At 28.7% G+C, this 18598-nt stretch overlaps 1 protein-coding gene across 6 annotated transcripts; it reads left to right on the forward strand.

Moving 5' to 3' along the window:
- The first annotated feature begins 719 nt into the window (after positions 1-719).
- On the forward strand, positions 720-17977 carry LOC141533522 (uncharacterized). 6 transcript variants are annotated; one of them, XR_012480306.1, is made up of 5 exons: positions 720-1207; positions 1268-2737; positions 3220-4058; positions 7125-7221; positions 7310-7351. XR_012480306.1 is itself a non-coding variant. In XM_074252442.1 (3 exons), exons 1-3 carry the CDS (start codon positions 6664-6666, stop codon positions 7727-7729), a joined length of 744 nt encoding a protein of 247 aa, XP_074108543.1. In that variant the 5' UTR covers positions 5193-6663; the 3' UTR covers positions 7730-8567. The 6 variants fall into 6 exon arrangements, 1 of the variants encoding a protein (XP_074108543.1); XR_012480305.1 differs by lacking the exons at positions 7125-7221; positions 7310-7351 and adding an exon at positions 16817-17977; XR_012480304.1 differs by having other exon boundaries at positions 7125-7451.
- Positions 17978-18598: the final 621 nt, after the last annotated feature.

The following is an 18598-nucleotide window of genomic DNA, read 5'->3' on the forward strand; positions in this document are numbered from 1 at the left end:
CAATGAGTTACATCGTTTTATTTTTGCTTATAAATTCGTGGAATAATATTCATACGCCTTTATTTGTAACACATACTCAGCAGCTGATTGATAATATTGAATTTATTATATATTATTTCGAGCTATCTGTGGCAAGGTGGACCGCGGTAGTTATTAATATTTTTACTTTTAATAAAAAGTACCAAGCCAACTATATTTTATCTTTAATGAAACAACGAATTAAAGTTCTTATGTGTAGATGGGTTCACTAGATTTATGTACCTGCTCTTACTCTTTTTCAAAATCTTTGCAGAGTATCGACCATATTTATATTTCTTTTACTAGATTATCGGGCCGACCTTGCCTTGTGGTTTATTTTACATAGTCTAAAAACTTTTATCTTTTTTGTCAATAGTAATTTTTGTAATTTTTTTACTTTATAAAAAAGCTCAATTTAGATTAATTATTCTTACCTTAATAGAAAACACGTGTTTATTGTAGATTGTAACTATTGGAGCATTATTTGTTGTAAATTATTTAATTTATACACCCACTTTTTACTTGCAAATAGGAAAGGTCTTTGAAAAATCTAATTAAAGAAATTTTATTGAAATCTCCTTTAATGTTCATAAAATTGTACACTTTAAACATCACAAAAGGATATTTTTAAAATTTCATAATTACATTATTTTATATGTTTGTAAAAATATTAATAAATAATATTTTCTTCATCACCGATTTCGGTAACCTGTTGACTATTGTTATTATTATTATTATTATTATTTATTTATTTCATATTGTTACTATTATCATTATTATTATTATTATTACTAGTATAATTTGTATTATTTGTATTTGTGTTATTATTATTATTATTGCAATTTTTTGCACTCCAATTTTATTCATAAATATTTTTTTTTTCACACTACTGTTAAACCACTGTTAAATTATTTATTGCACAATTATTTCTAAATTCTGTAAATAAATGATATATATTTTATTTCACAATTAGTAAAATCATTTATTGGAGTATAATATTCCTCGAGCAATAGAGCACTTATTAGCTGCATTATGAATGTAAAACATATACGTTCACTATGAGCCCTGTAATGCTATGAAAAATTATTTAAGGCAAAAATGCCCATGTATGCGCCATCTATTAGATTAATGCTACATCAATTAGAACGGCCTGTTTTATCTATTTTTTTAGCAATAAGCTTAGTCGCTAGTAGGTAGCACTGCTTAACATTTTTAACCATCATAAACGCCCCTTCATGATTCTCTATAGGATATCTTTAGTACAGCAGGTTCACCAACCTTACAATTCAAAAGTTCCTTATACCTTCTGCATTTTGTCCCTCCCTCGTAAACTCCGCGGTTAAAAGCGATTAACTATCTTATTAATAGGGATTTTATATTTTTATTTATATACAGTAAAAATTTTAATATTTTTTTGAATTAAAAAAGTTGTTGATTTGGATTTAATACTCTAATACACATTAATTTAATAATAACAATAATAATAATGATAATGATATTTTTAACATCAATTTGGTATTACCGATATAACTAATTTCAGTCTTATAATTTTTATTATTAGTGTCATTGTTATTATGACATTGTTGTAAGTAAATGACACAATACACCATGTGACCTGTATAAACCTGGTATCAAATAATTAATTTTAATTAGTCGGATCTATACAAATCGTTTGTTCGTCGTTTGTTCTTATTTGTTCGTTAAAAACATTTATTTGTTCGGTTATTGTTTATTTATAAAAAATTAAACAAATTTTTTTTGTTAAGTTAGCGTTTTATGGCTCGAATTAAAAAAACTCTTTTTTTAAACGATAAATTACTTTTTTTTATGGTTTGTTCGATTAATTTGATTGTTTGTTCGATCATTTTTCCATTTTAATTTAATTTTTTCTTAACAATATTTTCAGTTTTTTTAGTTAGTTCGGCGCATGCGCAGACTTGTGAAACTGTTAAGCGACTCTTGGTCGGGTGTGTGGCAATTTACAGAACTGGATATGAGATTTGGTATGTTAAGGTTGGTCAAGTGGTTGTACTAAACATTGTCATGTCGCGCTACCTGATTGCCAGCAGGCTAGTCATGGAAATCAAGAGTAAAACAGATTTTTAAATTGATGCAATGAAAATCTAATAGATGGCGGATAACTGCGCATTTTATAACTTGACATTGATTTTATAGTATTTGAGGGTCTATACCTGAAAGCATGTCTTTTATATAGTCGCATATGAGTGCTCCATTACACTTTAGTCTTATAATGTTATTTTAAATATTTTTATTATTGATCAGAAAAATATAACAATCATACAATCATTGATATTTTAAATAATTATATAGTGGATTTGTTTATAATAGTTTAAATAAATAATTTCCGAAAGATGTAAATTAATTTGGAGTGAGAAATTGAAAATAATAATAATAATAGCTGATCGGTTGTGTGAATCCGTAAGGAAAGAAAAATAATATTCATAAACTTTGAAACATGAAATATTTTTATTCGTGATTAATTATTACTCATCAACAAAATCTTGGTTATATAAATAGAAATAAAAATAATATTTTGTTATAAATATAAGCATTCCAATTTCAATATCCTGTGATCACTTGAATTGGCATGATTTCAAAATTTATAAAAGTTTCTGTTTTTGGAGTATAATAATATATAATTGTTATAGTGTACTATAAAAATATTCAAAAATTGGATTTAATATATGCTATCACTTTCGTAAGTAAACATTTTTCTTAATTATTCAGTAGTTTTTAATAATCCAATCTTATCTTATCATAATAAAACTTTAAAATATACGATCATTAATAAACACGTATTCGCTGCTAATTTACAATACAATTCCTTCGAATGTGATTTTTCACGGTATATAAAAATTATGTTGATAATTTTAAAACGACACCGAAGAATGGACAACCGAGAGCAAAAGGACTAATTTGTATCATTCTATAATTTTTGTGAAGAATAATGTCAGTACATTCAGATAACTATAACAAAGGCTAGTTAATAATTACTGGAAAACTTTCTGGTACGGATAGCCCAGACTTATATAAAAATTATTAAATATTTTTATGGCTCAGCCAATTTAATTATATTAATTCTGTCCTCTGAATAAAATTTCAATACTTTTCTTGGCATCAGTAAGCCGTAATCAGTCTAAATTATCTGTTATTATCACTATGCGCTTTGTTTTTTTCTAGGACACCGGTTACAAAATTATGTCCCGCAACATCTACTGTGACGGAAAAGCAAGATTTGTACTAAAATTTATTGATACTAACATAAAAAACTTGACTTCTCTGCACCTTTTGCAAACACAATTGATATCTATATATTTTTTGGGCACGGATAGCCCGGCAATCTTTATCATTCTTGTGAAGTTATTATTTTTTTCACGGAAACCGTTCTATATTGATATTTTCTAGAACACCTGCTGTGATAGGAGGAACAAAGATATAGTATAATTTAAAAATATTTTAGAACAGATTTTACTTCTTGGAGCAACTTTAAAAACAATATAAGTCCATATTATTTTATCTACACGGATTGACCGGAAACTCTTATCACTTATGGCAAATTCTTAATTATTTTCAAGGATAATGGTTGCCAAAATTATGTCCTGAAATATCTACTGTGTTGGGAGAAAGAGAAATATAAAATATAAAATATACTAAGACTTAAGGATAATAGGATAAAAGACTCGACTTTTCTGCACTCCTCGTACATAATTAGAATTCATATATTTTTATCGGCATGGATAGCACGGCTACTCTTATCATTTTTGTCAAGTAATTATTTTCATCAAGGAAACTGGTCTACAAAAATATTTCCTGGAATATATACTGTGATGAAAGATAGCACGATCTACTCAAATTTAAAAAAATTTGTTAGCAAATTTTACAAAATCATATTTTTTTTATTGGCACGGATAACCCGGATATCTTTATCACTTATGACAAGTTATTTATTTATTTTTTTTTTTTTCAAGAAAACTATTCGACAAAAGTGTGTGCAAAATAACGACTGTAAAGCGAAAAAGGTAAATATACTACAATTTAATAATATGAGCATAACAAGCTTACATTTTCCGCGATTATAATAGATAATTGATTGTAATTAATATTTTGTTACCGGCACGGATAGCGCGGTGACCTTTGTTATTTCTGCAAAGTTTATAACTTTGTTTGAAGTCACAGGTTGCCGAAAATATGTCTCGGAATATCTACTGTGATGAGAGGCAGTAAAATATACGAAAATACAATAAAAATTTTGTGGTAAATTTTACCCATTAGTGTTCCTCAAAAAACAATAAAAATCCATATATTTTTATTGGCACGGATCGCCCGGTGACCCTTATAATTTTTAAGTGATTATTTTTTTTTTAGGTAACCGGTCTACAAAACGATGTCCGAAATAACTACTCTAATGTGAAAAAGCTAAATAGACTACAATTTGATGAGAATAGCGTAGAAAACTTAACTTTTCCGTGATTCTTATAGACATTCGATATGGATTTATTTTTTTATCTTGGCACGGATAGCCCGGCGACCGTTATCATTTCTGTCAACTAATTACTTTTATTTAGACCTGAAACATCAACTGAATTGGGAAAAAGAGAAATATATTTATTTTAATGACAATAGAATAGAAGACTCAACTTTTCCGCGCTTGTTGTAGACAGGCTAGCACTCGCATGATGACGTGGGGCAAGTTGGTCGCTTCTTACATGAATATTTTTCAAATTAATAATTACTATGCGAAAATAAGTAATAAAAATGTCAATGCTCTTTTATAATTAGATACTAAACAAGAATAGTTATCAATATAAATATCGGAGTACTTAGCGGAAAATGAAAAAGAAAAAAGTTATCATATGTCTGTAATAACATTCTTTTTTATTTACATAATAGTGCTAAAATACATTTGTGTACGTACATTTTTCAGAGTATTTCGGAGATACGATTAAACAATGTTTTCTTTCCGTTAACAAAAAATATGTGTGAGTATACAGACATTCAATTATTGTAATAATTATTTACTATTGAGCAAAATTCTTCTTATAATGAATATTTATTCCTGTCTTTTTGTTTCTCTTATATTGTTAATTCACAATATTTTTAATGGCATGGATAGCCCGGTGATCTTCAGCATTTCTGTCAAGTAATTGTTTTTCTCATGGACACCAGTTACAAAATTATATCCTGAAACATCTACCGTGACCGAAAGGAAAGATATATACTTAAATTTAATGATACTAGTGTAAAAGTCTCGACTCTTCTGCACTCTTTGCACTGACCCAATTAAAACTCATATATTTTTATTAACACGGATAGTCCGGCGATCTTCATCATTCTTGTCCAGTAAATATTTTTTCAAGGAAACTGATCAACAAAAATATTTTCCGTAACATCTACTGTCATGAAAGAAATCAAGATATACTCAAATTTGGAAAAATTCGAAAGCTGATTTCCCTCCTTGGATTCTCATACAATAACTTGATAAAAATAAATCATTTATAACTTCCCGCTAGGAAAATTAAATATTTTTAAAAAATCGAGTTTTTATTAGATTTTGACGTTTTAAGGTCACACAAAGCTTCTCTGACTACTCTTACGATGGTGTCACCGTGTGTGTGTGTATGTGTATGTGTGTGTGTGTGTGAGTATGTAATCCGATTATAAATTTTGAACGGCTAGACTGATTTAATCGTAGTTGACGGCGTTTGAAAGAATTTCGCTAAACTTAGATTTCTTGAGAGTTTTAACCGATTCGGTTGGATAGATTTTGAGAAATCTTAAAAAACTAAAAAAAAAAATTTTTTGATGTGTGGTTTTTTTGAAATAACTTTGAAACAGCTTAATCGATCAATTAAAAAAACTAATCAACTTTAAAGCTCAAAAAACCACGGCGATTGCGACCAATCGGGTCAAAATCGGTTCATTCGTTCGAAAAATATCATGAACGAAAGAAAAACAAAGAAAGTGTTTTTTCACATAACTTTGATATATTTTTTCGGATCCTTTTTCATATCCAATCGATTTACTTTATATGAAATAATATATTTACAGTAAGGACTATGAATGACTTTTGACAGTTATGTATAATTACATAAGATTCATTTTTCGTCTTGATGAAAGATACATTGTAAAAAAATTTCCATTAAATTTTACTATGGGTGCATAGTAACACTGGACTATAAGATAAGTGGAACAAAATTTACAAGTGTCCCATAGTAAACGTATGCGCAAACTACACGATTTTGTCCTATGCGCATACGTTTTACTATGGGAACTTGTAAATTTTGAACTAGTTTTGTTATAGTCCGGCGTTATTATGCACGCATAATAAAATTTAATGGAAATTTTTCACAGTGTAGCTTAAGTAACTGATTAAAAGCTGGAATTATCTTAGATCTTACTTTATTGTAGATTTCATTCATCATTGATTCTTCTATTATCCTCCACTCTAGTGTGTTGTTGTTTTATAATTTTCAAACAATTTATCATTTACGCGCCATTAGTTCTATTTGATACTAACTTCATCTTAATAATATAACCTATTGTTTTTTGCTTTGATATCATCTATCCGTTCTTTTTGTTTATATCTTTCCATATTATTTTGACATAAATATCAGAGAGATAAATATGGCAAATACATTTTACGGTATTCCTAATCGCTTTAACTCATATCAAAATTTGGACAAATGGCTTCGTAATTATGAAGAAAAAAAAAATAAATTTAATGTTTTCGTTAGTGAATCGTTGGTGAAAGTGTACAAAAAACGTGACTATGTCGATTTCAACCCCGATCTAATTTACGACCGAATACATTACAAATGCTTAACCCGCGCAAAACATGATGAAGACATGCCGTAAGTATGGAATTAATGATATTTTTTTTTTGTATTTTTCAAATTTAGTACTACTTTTATGTTAAATGTATATCTATATAAAGCTCAAATAAGATGCTTTTAATTTGTTTTCAATTAGATTTCTTATTCAGGGTTAATATTCACGTTTATTTTTTCCGATGGAAATCATATTAATTTCTTTACATTTTGTTAACTGCAAATCGTTTTAAATTTTGTTACTTGTTATATTTACAGTGATAATTGTGAGTCTCGCTTAATTCTAAGTACGTCTCCCCATAAACAAAATTTGGTGGTCGATGATTTTGTTTCAGAACATAATCATCCTCCCATTGTAAGTATATTTTTCATTTTTTTTTTGTCAAAAAACTAAGCTTTCTTGAATTGAAAAATAAACCCTAATTATTTTCTTTTGATATTAGGTTATTGGTAGACGTGGGAGTACAAAACAACGGCAATTGTTATTTGAAGCTGCCGTCGAACTTCGAGAAACAATGAGAAAACGAAGTCAACAAACACGAAGAACTGTTCTGCCAAGAAATCCGGAAAATAATATAGTGAATAGGAAAGCGATAATGAAAGAAGCTGTCATCAGATTAAGTCGAATTGATCCTCATCATACTGTTGACTTCGGTTTCATTGAGTTTGTGGAAAATTTACGGCCTAAAGTGGATCTCACAAGTGTTTTAAGCAATAAACTAGTACTTCAGCCGCATTATCTTCTAATAATCGATAAAAATAACGTATTAAATCATTTAAAATTCGATTTAATGAAATTTAAAAAATATTTATCTGAAGCTGCGTTCATGCAGTTACAGGTATTGCTGGCTGCAAAAAAATAGTTATTACTACTATTATTATTATTTGATAAAATTTATTATATAAGATGTAAAATTGGAAACATTTTGATATTTTTTATATTATTTAACAAATAGTTTAACTGTTTTAACAAATAGTTTAATAGTTTTATGTTTTCTCTGTACCGTAAAATAACTGTGGTGATGTTTTTTCCTCAAAATTCATTAAAATAATATCTTTAATATTAATTTTCTTTGCTCAACAGCTACAAAATTACAAAATAAAACAATTTAATAAATACATAAAAAAAATTATCGGTCTTTTGATCTTAAATGCATAAAATTTTCGAATTCCTCAAACAAAAATGGCACATAACTAAAGACATACGCCGTTTTCGCTCTGTGAATTCTATGTTTAATTTTTTATCCATAAATACGTCTACCAGTTCATCGGCGATATAATAAAATTACGCGCCCTTTTAGTACAGCTGAGGTTCAAAAATCCATAGATTAGATACACCTTTCTACGGTTTGCTTTCATCACGAACTATATCTGCAATAAGTTATGAAGAACGAAAATTAAAAATGAAAATTACGTTCCACAATAAAAATATTTAGTTGACACAATGTTGATAAAAATTTGTAATAAATAAAGTATTATTTTTATCTTTTGGTTAAATAGCATGTCCAAATCTACTTTTTTTTTTTTTTTTAATTAATTTGCCATTGAATATATCATCGAGTATTTAATGAATAACTAATCGAATACCCTTATTAATTATAACTAATTGATTAATTATGGTTTAAATATAATTTCAATCGCTGATATAATTGCACAATGTTATACTCAAGTATTTTATATAACTTTTTTACTTTACGCTTATCCGGGCTATCCGTGCCAAATTTATTTGAGTAGACTATTTTTTTAATTTATCGTTAAGTCCGATAAAAATTTATATACGATCACACACACTTACACAAATACATATAAACGCGATAACACATTCGTAAAAATAGTTAGGTCGTTTCCTAGAACCTTACAATGTAGAGATCTGTTGAAAATTTAATTTTCAGGAAATGAGATGAAAACAACTTTTTTACAATGATATATTTGCAAGACTAAAAATTATTAAGAGAAACAATAAATTTTAATTAGTTTATAACCAGAAGATAATATTGGAAAAGTTTGGTATAAATACATGGAGTTCAACCAATTATTAATCATAGTAACATAAATAATAAAGTAATGACTGTAGTAATAGGAATAAGTTATAATTATAATAAACATAGTAACAGTAATTTAGCTATAACAAGTAATAGTAAGAATTCAGATAATAATAATAATAATAATAATAATAATACTATTAATAATTGAACAATAGCTGGCCCTTTCCCTTTATAATTTCCTTACAAGATAATGTAAGACTGTATCTACCTGAACGATATTATTTTAGAAATTAAATAGTCAATAATGTATGCCATTAAAATGATAAAGAAAAGTTTTATTTATTCAACGTCAAGTTAATTATTCTATAAACATTAATGAGTGCTGAAAATTTACATAAAATGTCTAGGCACGGATGGCCCGGACTTATTAATAAAATATTGTATTATTATGGGTACCAGGCCGTTATAATTTATAAATCCTATTCTGATGAAATTTAACGTCGTGCATGGAGGCTCGCCTAAGCCGGAATAACAAAGTCTGGGCTGTTTGAATTATTTCTTCGGTTACCGAAAAAAATTCCCACTGAGTACGGTTTTCCCTTTCCCTTTTGTTCTAAATTTCCCCTGATCCCAAATTTGTTTTTAATGACAAATGTAGCTATTAACTGCAGCTAAATTAATGATTAAGAATTACAATCAAATTGTATGACACCAGTAATACTATAGAAATAAGAGCAGGTACATTAATATCGGAAGATACTTCAGCACAGATAGTCCGGTAGTACCAAAAGAAAATAAAAAAGGAAATTTTAAACGTTTTTGATGCATTTATACCGTCTTAATTATAAACATTACCTGAATTTTTATTTTTCATCCTATCATTTAGATTGTTAAATACATAATTTACATTTATAACTTAAAGTTCTAATAATAAAATAAAAGATGTTTATAATCAACAGGACCTATCTTAGCACGGATTGTCTAATATTATTTTTTAAAAAGTATTTTAAGTATTCAGATAAGTATTAAATTAATAAGTACAATTAATAGTAACCATATATAATTTAAACATTCTCACCAAGATTTAAAAGATATATTAACAGATGTAAGGAAAGTAAAAGAAAACAATATTTTATAACTTAATATGGCTTATTGGATACTTTCCGTGACCAGGTCACGGATACTTTCAAAATAACAAATTTTCACCAGCCACGGACAATGAACACAATCATAATCCAAATCCAAATTTGGTTACGGTTGATAATTTTTTTTCAACCATCAAAGATTTGAGTTGTGTTCCAGGACTGAAGCCGCGAAATTTATACCGCGCCGCTAAATTGAAGTAACCTTTATATGTCATAAATTTATGATGCTTAGCATACTGAAATTCAAATTATATGACTAACATAAAAGTTACAATAAAATCATCATTTTTAAACAATTTCTTGCTTATTAATCTTATTGCATGCAGCTTTCCTATCTGTTCTCTATCTACTCATAAGAAATGCTAATAATTGAAGATGACATCATTGATCTTTTAGACAACGATAGCTGGCTTATTAATACAATTTCACTGATGCACATAATTGTTTTCAGCTTCGCACATTTTGCTGCATGGTATATATAAAACATAAGCGAAGAATAAAATAAAAAATCATGTAGATGTGTTTGTTAAAAATTTTCGATACCTCAATGTTGTCATGCAACACTAAGAAACCTTTCAAAAAAGAAGTTTTCTGATTTATGACATAAAATTGGATATATTGAGAAAAGATTGGTAGAAAAACAAATTATGACAATCACTGGCAAATGATGACGTGCCATCCGTTCCACGATTACCGTGAATGTAACGATAGGTTTTAGACGAATTTTCTTTCAATGTAGATAGATATTACATTTCCATTTTCGCACGCTTATCATTTTGTCATATGAACTATTAGTTTTTATTTTATTTATCAAAAAGTATCATTTTAACTTTAATAAAAAATATTAGTTATGAAAGAAGTTGATATATTTACTATCCTGCCTAACTAAAAGTATACATTCAGAGCATAGGGTGGTATTAGTTTATAAATTAATATTAAAAATCATGGCGCGGGTTTCAAAGAACGATAATCGGTTTAACCAACGCATTGAATACATGTTCTTAACTTTTCGTACGTTATTTATTTTGAACTTTTTTAGTACACCGATTTCTTTAAAGCCTTGGAAGTAAATTGCTAATTTATTTGTCTTATGGAAAAGTCCAGTTAAAAAAATTTACGAAGCCAAAGAAGTGAAAAAATGACTAAAATTGATCAACTTTTGGCGCTATTTTTTTAGAGTTGCATGAGAACAGTTGTTCTTAAAAATTTTAGACAAGCAGATTTATACGATTGAATTATCAACCTTTTTAATGCTATTTTTTAACTATATTCACAACATCAACTAACATCTTAATCTTTATCTACAACCAAGAATGGAAAATGAAAGTTCTGTAGTGGCGTATAATCCAACGACTCGTAGAATTCAACGCATTTTGCGCGAAGAGAACCCGCAACGGCTGAACGTTGGCATGAACGTCCGCTCAGTGGAAGAATTTGGGAAATTTCTAGAGTTAAAAAAGAACAATAAATGCATGAAATATGACCATAATGAACAGAAATACAGGCTGAGTACCGGAATGGACAGATTTGAACTACAAAACTCTAAAAAACAGATGATCACCGCCACAAACTTGTACTTCTTCGATGAAGAATTTGTAGAACAACTCTGTCCATTCAATGGTCTCATTTTTGTTGATGGAACATTCGATACCGTGCCGAACGTGCAAAATAACAGCAGTATGCAGTTTTTAAGTATTTTAGCTAAAGTAACATCGAATGAATGTGCAAAGGTATTATTAATAACTATAATAATCGTTGCTATGATAACCGGTACTGTACAGTAACCGCAACTATACTAATCGTTAAAAACGACAGCTTTTAATGACTATTGCACAATATTTTTTCAGGCTCTTCCTGTTTTTTGGGTTTTAATGACCAACAAAGCACAGGAGTGTTATTTAAAAGCATTTAGGTTTTTTGCTCTTAAATTTTCTTATTTTCAACCGCGAGAAAGCTTAACGGACCATGAGATTGCAATGCGGAATGCGTTGAAAATTGTTTATCCTGAAATTACTACTAGCACATGTTATTTTCATTACAGCCAAGTAAGTAAACGGTTATTTAGAACATATATAATAACAAAATAATGTAAAATCCAATCACATTGTTGTAAACAATTTAGTAATTTTACCGAAGTATGATAAGGCTGTGCCGTCCGTGCAATCCGTGCCACGAATACCGTATAGCCGTTTTTAATGCTCATTTTACATAATCTTGATAAATAAATAATGTATCTTATAGGCTCTAGTAAAAAATGCACGGGACAAAAAACTTGTTAGTACATCCTCGAGTACGTGGTCAAATCCCGAAACTTTCTATGTAATCAATTTATTGAAATATTTAGCTTTGCTTCCTGCGAATTGCATTAGCAAAACGTATGAAGCCATTAAGAAAGAAGCTACAGAAAGTTTTGGTGATTTTTTTGACAAATATTTTGAGTATTTCAATGACCAATGGTTACGGAAAGAAGGACCTGAGCAAATCTTTTGTTTTGAAAAGAGTGAGGACCGTACGACGAATGTCATAGAGTCTTACCACAGTCAACTGAATCAATTAGTAGGCAAGCATCCAGATTGCAACAAATTTCTTGATAAATTGTAAAAACTTTTATTTTTATTTAGTTTTCACTGCACTGTATATAATTTTTTGTCAAATTTTACTGAAAAAAGTATATTTCCGACTTTTTTTTACCCAAACTTAGTATTAATCCAACAGTATCTATGTGTAACACAGCTTTATGTTTAAACTAACAGCTCTATGTGAAAATAACAAAACTCTGTGTTAAAAGTAACACAGCTTTGTGTTAGTGTAGCATTAAAAAAGATCATTCGGCAGCCGAAATGAAAGAAGATTTCATTTTATTGATAACGATAATAATAATTTCTTATTAATCAGAAAAAATTACAATTTTCAAACCACAACGATAAATTTTGGATGACGTTTGGTAAAACGAATGCAACAGCGAATTTCACATTTAGCATAACGAAATAGGCCATAATTTTGAGACTATACATATAACATGGTACTCAAATTGAAGCTTATTCAAAGAGTTTTCAGATGAAACTTACAGAAATTCGATAAGTTATCCCATTCAAAAGTTATACGTGTAAGAAAGTAAAGAAATATAAATATTTATAATTTTGAAAATTTTAAAATCCTGGCATTTCTAAATTACTTAACCGATTGAGCTCATCTACGAACTTCACTTCGGTATCTATCTGTAGAATAATTATGTTGAATTTGGTAAAGATCCGTTGTGAATTGGCGACGCTATCGTCGTGACAAGCCGCGTTATATCTGATATATATATATATGAACATACACATACATACATATATAAACTTTTGAACCATATGCATTTTCCGACTCAGCTCGACGAGTATAGTCGAAATGTAGCAAAATTTTTCAAAAGTTCCGTCATGAGGACCAATGCAATAGATAGATTTCTATGAAATCTACTAAAAAGTATTACTTAGATATTGAAGAATATTTTTTTGAGTCAAAAAGCGTATCGATGCAAAAACATAAATGATTAATCGCATTAAATCAACACACTAAAATATTTAAATTTGACACTAAAAGTTACTTTTTACAGAATGACAAAAAATTATTTACTGCGTGTTAAAATGCCAATAACTGCATCACTGATGCAACGATTAAATGTAAATTGTTCCGTAATTAAGATTAATAATTTATGTTTTACAGCTACGCTTATAATGATTTTGAGAGAGGCACGCATTGACCTGTATTCTGTACAAGCAGAAAACTACGTACCACCCCCCCCCCCAAAAAACGGAATCAAGAAAAAAGAATGAAGAATATATCCAACTCTGGCAAGATATTAAAAAAAAAAGAAAAGAAGGCACTGAAGATTTGAATTTAATTGAAGAAATAAAGAAAATTAACCATATGCAAGAATTGCAAGAAAATGAGAAAATAATTGTCGAGAAACTAATTGATAACGCAAAAGATACGTATGAAGAAAAATACGAATTTGAAAAATATGAAATGTATCAAGCGATCAATGATCCTGAAAATCCATCGGCAATCACGCAACATATACGGGACATTAGGCATAAGCTTATCTCCTCAACGGATCCTGCAGCATTATTTACTGTATATAATGCACCAAAAGCATTTGCAAATCCTGGAGATATTGTAAGAAATTCTAATGAAGCAGCAGCTCAAAAATTTTATAATTACTACCTTCTTTATAAATAAAAAGAGATCATACGTGGATTTAGAGAGTTATGCTGGGCCAACTGTGTCGGTCTTATGCGTACATTTTAAAAAATCTTTTGTATTATATAGTTTAATTGCTAAATACCAAAAATAGGTATCTAATTTTTTAAAAATATTGATTATCAAAATAACTTTCAATATAATTAAAAACTTTAAAATCTCTATTGAAAAATACAATTGGCCGGGTATCAATTACGAGTCATTAATGATAAGAAATACTCGGCCATCCGTGCGAAGATAGGTCCTGTTAATTATAAACAATTTTTATTTTATTGCTAGAACTGTAAGTTACAATGTAAATTATGTATTTCGACTACGAAAATGATAGGAAGAAAAAGAAAAATACAGGTAATGGTCATAATTAAGATAATGTACAAGCATCAAAAATGTTTGAACGGTAAGAATACCGTTGTTAATTAATCTTTATATAATTAATAACTAAAAATTAAGCCGTGTAGGCAAAGGTAAGTTAGTGAAATTTGAATAGTGCATTCATTCCTTCACTAAAAGAGAATGAAATGTTAATTATATTTTTTTTTCCTACCGGGCAAACCTTACCTAATTGTTTTCAATAATTAATATACCTGCTCTTATTTATATTCTATCATTATTTTCATACAGTTCAATTGTAATCCTTAGTAAAATATTCTGGCTTTGTCACGCACGACGTAACTTCCCGCTAAGAAAATTGAAGATTTTTGAAAAATTGGAAAGTTATTGGCTTCACCCCGTTTTGTAAAAATTGAGTTTTCATTAGATTTCACCGTTTTGAGGTCCTAGGAAGCTTCCCTGACTACCCCTGCGATGTTGTCACCATGTCTGTCTGTCTGCGCTCGCGCGCGCGCGCGCGTGTGTGTGTGTGTGTGTGTGTGTGTGTGTGTGTGTGTGTAATCCGATCATAAATTTTGAACGGCTAGACTGATTGAATCGCAGTTGGCGGTGATTGGTATTTTTTTTATAGCATTCTAGGCCATCCACGCCGAAAATGTTTCCAGTGATCAACTAGCCTTCGTTAATATTATAAACTGGATAGCATAGTAATAATTGATTTTCCGGACTAATAACGGATTACCATCACCAAGAAAAGTCTTGAAAATTATTCAACGGAGTAAATGAATATGATAAAATTCACTAAGCCATAAGCATATTCAACAATTTTTATATAAGTCTGGGCTATCCGTGCCAGGAAAAATGGGTTATACTTCTGTGCCATTGATTGCTGATAAAAATTGTGGCCTCCATGTGTTACACCAACTGTTAAAGTCGGATGCCTACCTACGAGATGTATGAGCTGATATCTTTACGAGATTTTTAATTTTAGTTTTACAAAATATAAATTTTTACTCTTCAATACATATATAAAATGACCTAAAAGTTAGAATTAATAATATAAATTTCTAATACCTTCAAATAATTAATGAAAATCTGCTTGAAAACGGCCTTCTACACAGAAAAAAAAATTTACTTGAATCAAGTACATAATTTTGAAGAATTTCATCTTCTTGATTTAAGTAGAAAAATTCTTAAACTAAGAAATTTTTATTGGTTTAAGTAAATTTTACTTAATTTAAGAATTTTTCATCTTGATGGAAGACAATTGAACTCTTCAAAATTATTTTCTTGATTCAAGAATTTTTCTCTTGATTCAAGTTAGTTTTTTCTTCAGTGTACACGTATTTTCCCCCTTAATAAATATAATCAAATCGGCTAAGGAATGAATAAATTCAATTTCTTTTGTTTGTCTGGGTCATCTGTGCTAGTAAGATTTTCAATAATTACTAACTAGTTATTGTTATAATAATAAAAGCGGCTCAGCAATGATCATATTTAATGGTTTTTATATTGTTCCAGGCCACCCGTCTAAGAAAGTTTTTCAGTAATTATTAGGTAGCCTTTACCAATATTGTCAATATACGCTGCAAAATGATGATTATAGATAATTTAGACTAATTACGGTTTACTGTTGCAAAGAAAAGTCGTAAAAATTATTAGAAGGAGTCCACCAATATAATCAAATGGACTAAGCAATACTAAAATTCAATTGTTTTTATATTGCTTTAGGTCAACCGTGCGAAGAAGTTTTTTAGTAATTATTAGCTAGCAATTATCAATATTACTAACAAAGCGCATAGTAATAATGATAGATAATTTAGGCTAATACGCTTACCGTTGCCAAGAGAAGTCTTACAAATTATTCAAAGGACTGAATAAATATAATTAAATTCGTTAAAAAATAAGATTATTCAATGATTTTTAAATAGGTCTGGGCTATCCGTGCTAGAATGTTTTTTAGTAATCTATTACCACCCTTTCTCCATGTTATTAACTAGACTGGGCAATAAAAATTATTGATTTTTCAGGCTAGTAATGGACTACCATTGCCAAAAAAGGCTTTAAAATTATTTAGAAGATTCAATTAATATAATCAAATTGGCTGAGAAATAAATAAATTCAATTTCTTTTGTTTGTCTGGGCCATCCGTGCCAGGAAGATTCTCAATAATTACTATCTAGCCATTATTATCATAACATAAATGGTTCTGCAATAATAATATTCAATAGTTTTTATATCGTTTCAGGTCACCCGTGTCAAGAAGTTTTTCAATAATTACTAGCTAGCTTTTGTCAATATTATCAACGAAGCTGCAAAGTGATAATAATAGATAATTTAGAATAATCACGGCTTACTGTTGTCAAACGAAGTCAGGAGAATCATTCAGAGGACAGAATTAATGTAATTAAATTGGCTGAGCCAAAAAAATATTCTATAATTTTTATATAAGTCTGGGCTATCCGTGTCAGGAAGTATCTTGGTATTTAATTACCACCCTTTATCAATATTATTAACTGGGCTGAGTAGTAAAAATTATTGATGTTTTGGGCCACTAATGGACTACCGTTGCCAAGAAAAGTGTCGAATATTATTCAGAAAACTTAATTGTTGAAATCAAATTGGCTAAAAAATTAAAATATTCCTTTTTTGATTGTCTGGTCATCCGTGCTAGGAAGATTCTAAATAATGATCAAGTAGCATTTGTTATGATAATAAAAACAGATAAGCAATAATAATATTCAACAATTTTTATATGTCTGGGCTATCCGTGCCAGGAAATTTCCGGTAATTATTGACTAGCTTTCATCAATATTATCAACTAAGCTGCATAGTGATAATAACAGATAATTTAGACTGATTACGGCTTACTGATGCCAAGAAAAGTATTGAAATTTTATTCAGAGGACAGAATTAATATAATTAAATTGGCTGAGCCATAAAAATATTTAATAATTTTTATATAAGTCTGGGCTATCCGTACCAGAAAGTTTTCCAGTAATTATTAACTAGCCTTTGTTATAGTTATCTGAATGTACTGACATTATTCTTCACAAAAATTATAGAATGATACAAATTAGTCCTTTTGCTCGCGGTTGTCCATTCTTCGGTGTCGTTTTAAAATTATCAACATAATTTTTATATACCGTGAAAAAATCACATTCGAAGGAATTGTATTGTAAATTAGCAGCGAATACGTGTTTATTAATGATCGTATATTTTAAAGTTTTATTATGATAAGATAAGATTGGATTATCAAAAACTACTGAATAATTAAGAAAAATGTTTACTTACGAAAGTGATAGCATATATTAAATCCAATTTTTGAATATTTTTATAGTACACTATAACAATTATATATTATTATACTCCAAAAACAGAAACTTTTATAAATTTTGAAATCATGCCAATTCAAGTGATCACAGGATATTGAAATTGGAATGCTTATATTTATAACAAAATATTATTTTTATTTCTATTTATATAACCAAGATTTTGTTGATGAGTAATAATTAATCACGAATAAAAATATTTCATGTTTCAAAGTTTATGAATATTATTTTTCTTTTCCTTACGGATTCACACAACCGATCAGCTATTATTATTATTATTTTCAATTTCTCACTCCAAATTAATTTACATCTTTCGGAAATTATTTATTTAAACTATTATAAACAAATCCACTATATAATTATTTAAAATATCAATGATTGTATGATTGTTATATTTTTCTGATCAATAATAAAAATATTTAAAATAACATTATAAGACTAAAGTGTAATGGAGCACTCATATGCGACTATATAAAAGACATGCTTTCAGGTATAGACCTTCAAATGCTATAAAATCAATGTCAAGTTATAAAATGCGCAGTTATCCGCCATCTATTAGATTTTCATTGCATCAATTTAAAAAATCTGTTTTACTCTTGATTTCCATGACTAGCCTGCTGGCAATCAGGTAGCGCGACATGACAATGTTTAGTACAACTACTTGACCAACCTTAACATACCAAATCTCATATCCAGTT

Source organism: Cotesia typhae, unplaced genomic scaffold (genome assembly GCF_013202065.1).
Source record: "Cotesia typhae breed Kobodo isofemale line unplaced genomic scaffold, CoteBio_Ctyphae contig_9, whole genome shotgun sequence".
Taxonomy (NCBI): Eukaryota; Metazoa; Arthropoda; class Insecta; order Hymenoptera; family Braconidae; genus Cotesia; species Cotesia typhae.

What these genes read in the sequence shown, in the direction of transcription:
- LOC141533522 (XM_074252442.1), top strand. Translation starts at nt 6,664, where the DNA reads ATGGCAAATACATTTTACGGTATTCCTAATCGCTTTAACTCATATCAA. An exon ending in AAACATGATGAAGACATGCC is followed by an intron (nt 6,891 to 7,124) that starts GTAAGTATGGAA and finishes TTATATTTACAG; the next exon opens with TGATAATTGTGAGTCTCGCT. An exon ending in AACATAATCATCCTCCCATT is followed by an intron (nt 7,222 to 7,309) that starts GTAAGTATATTT and finishes TTTTGATATTAG; the next exon opens with GTTATTGGTAGACGTGGGAG.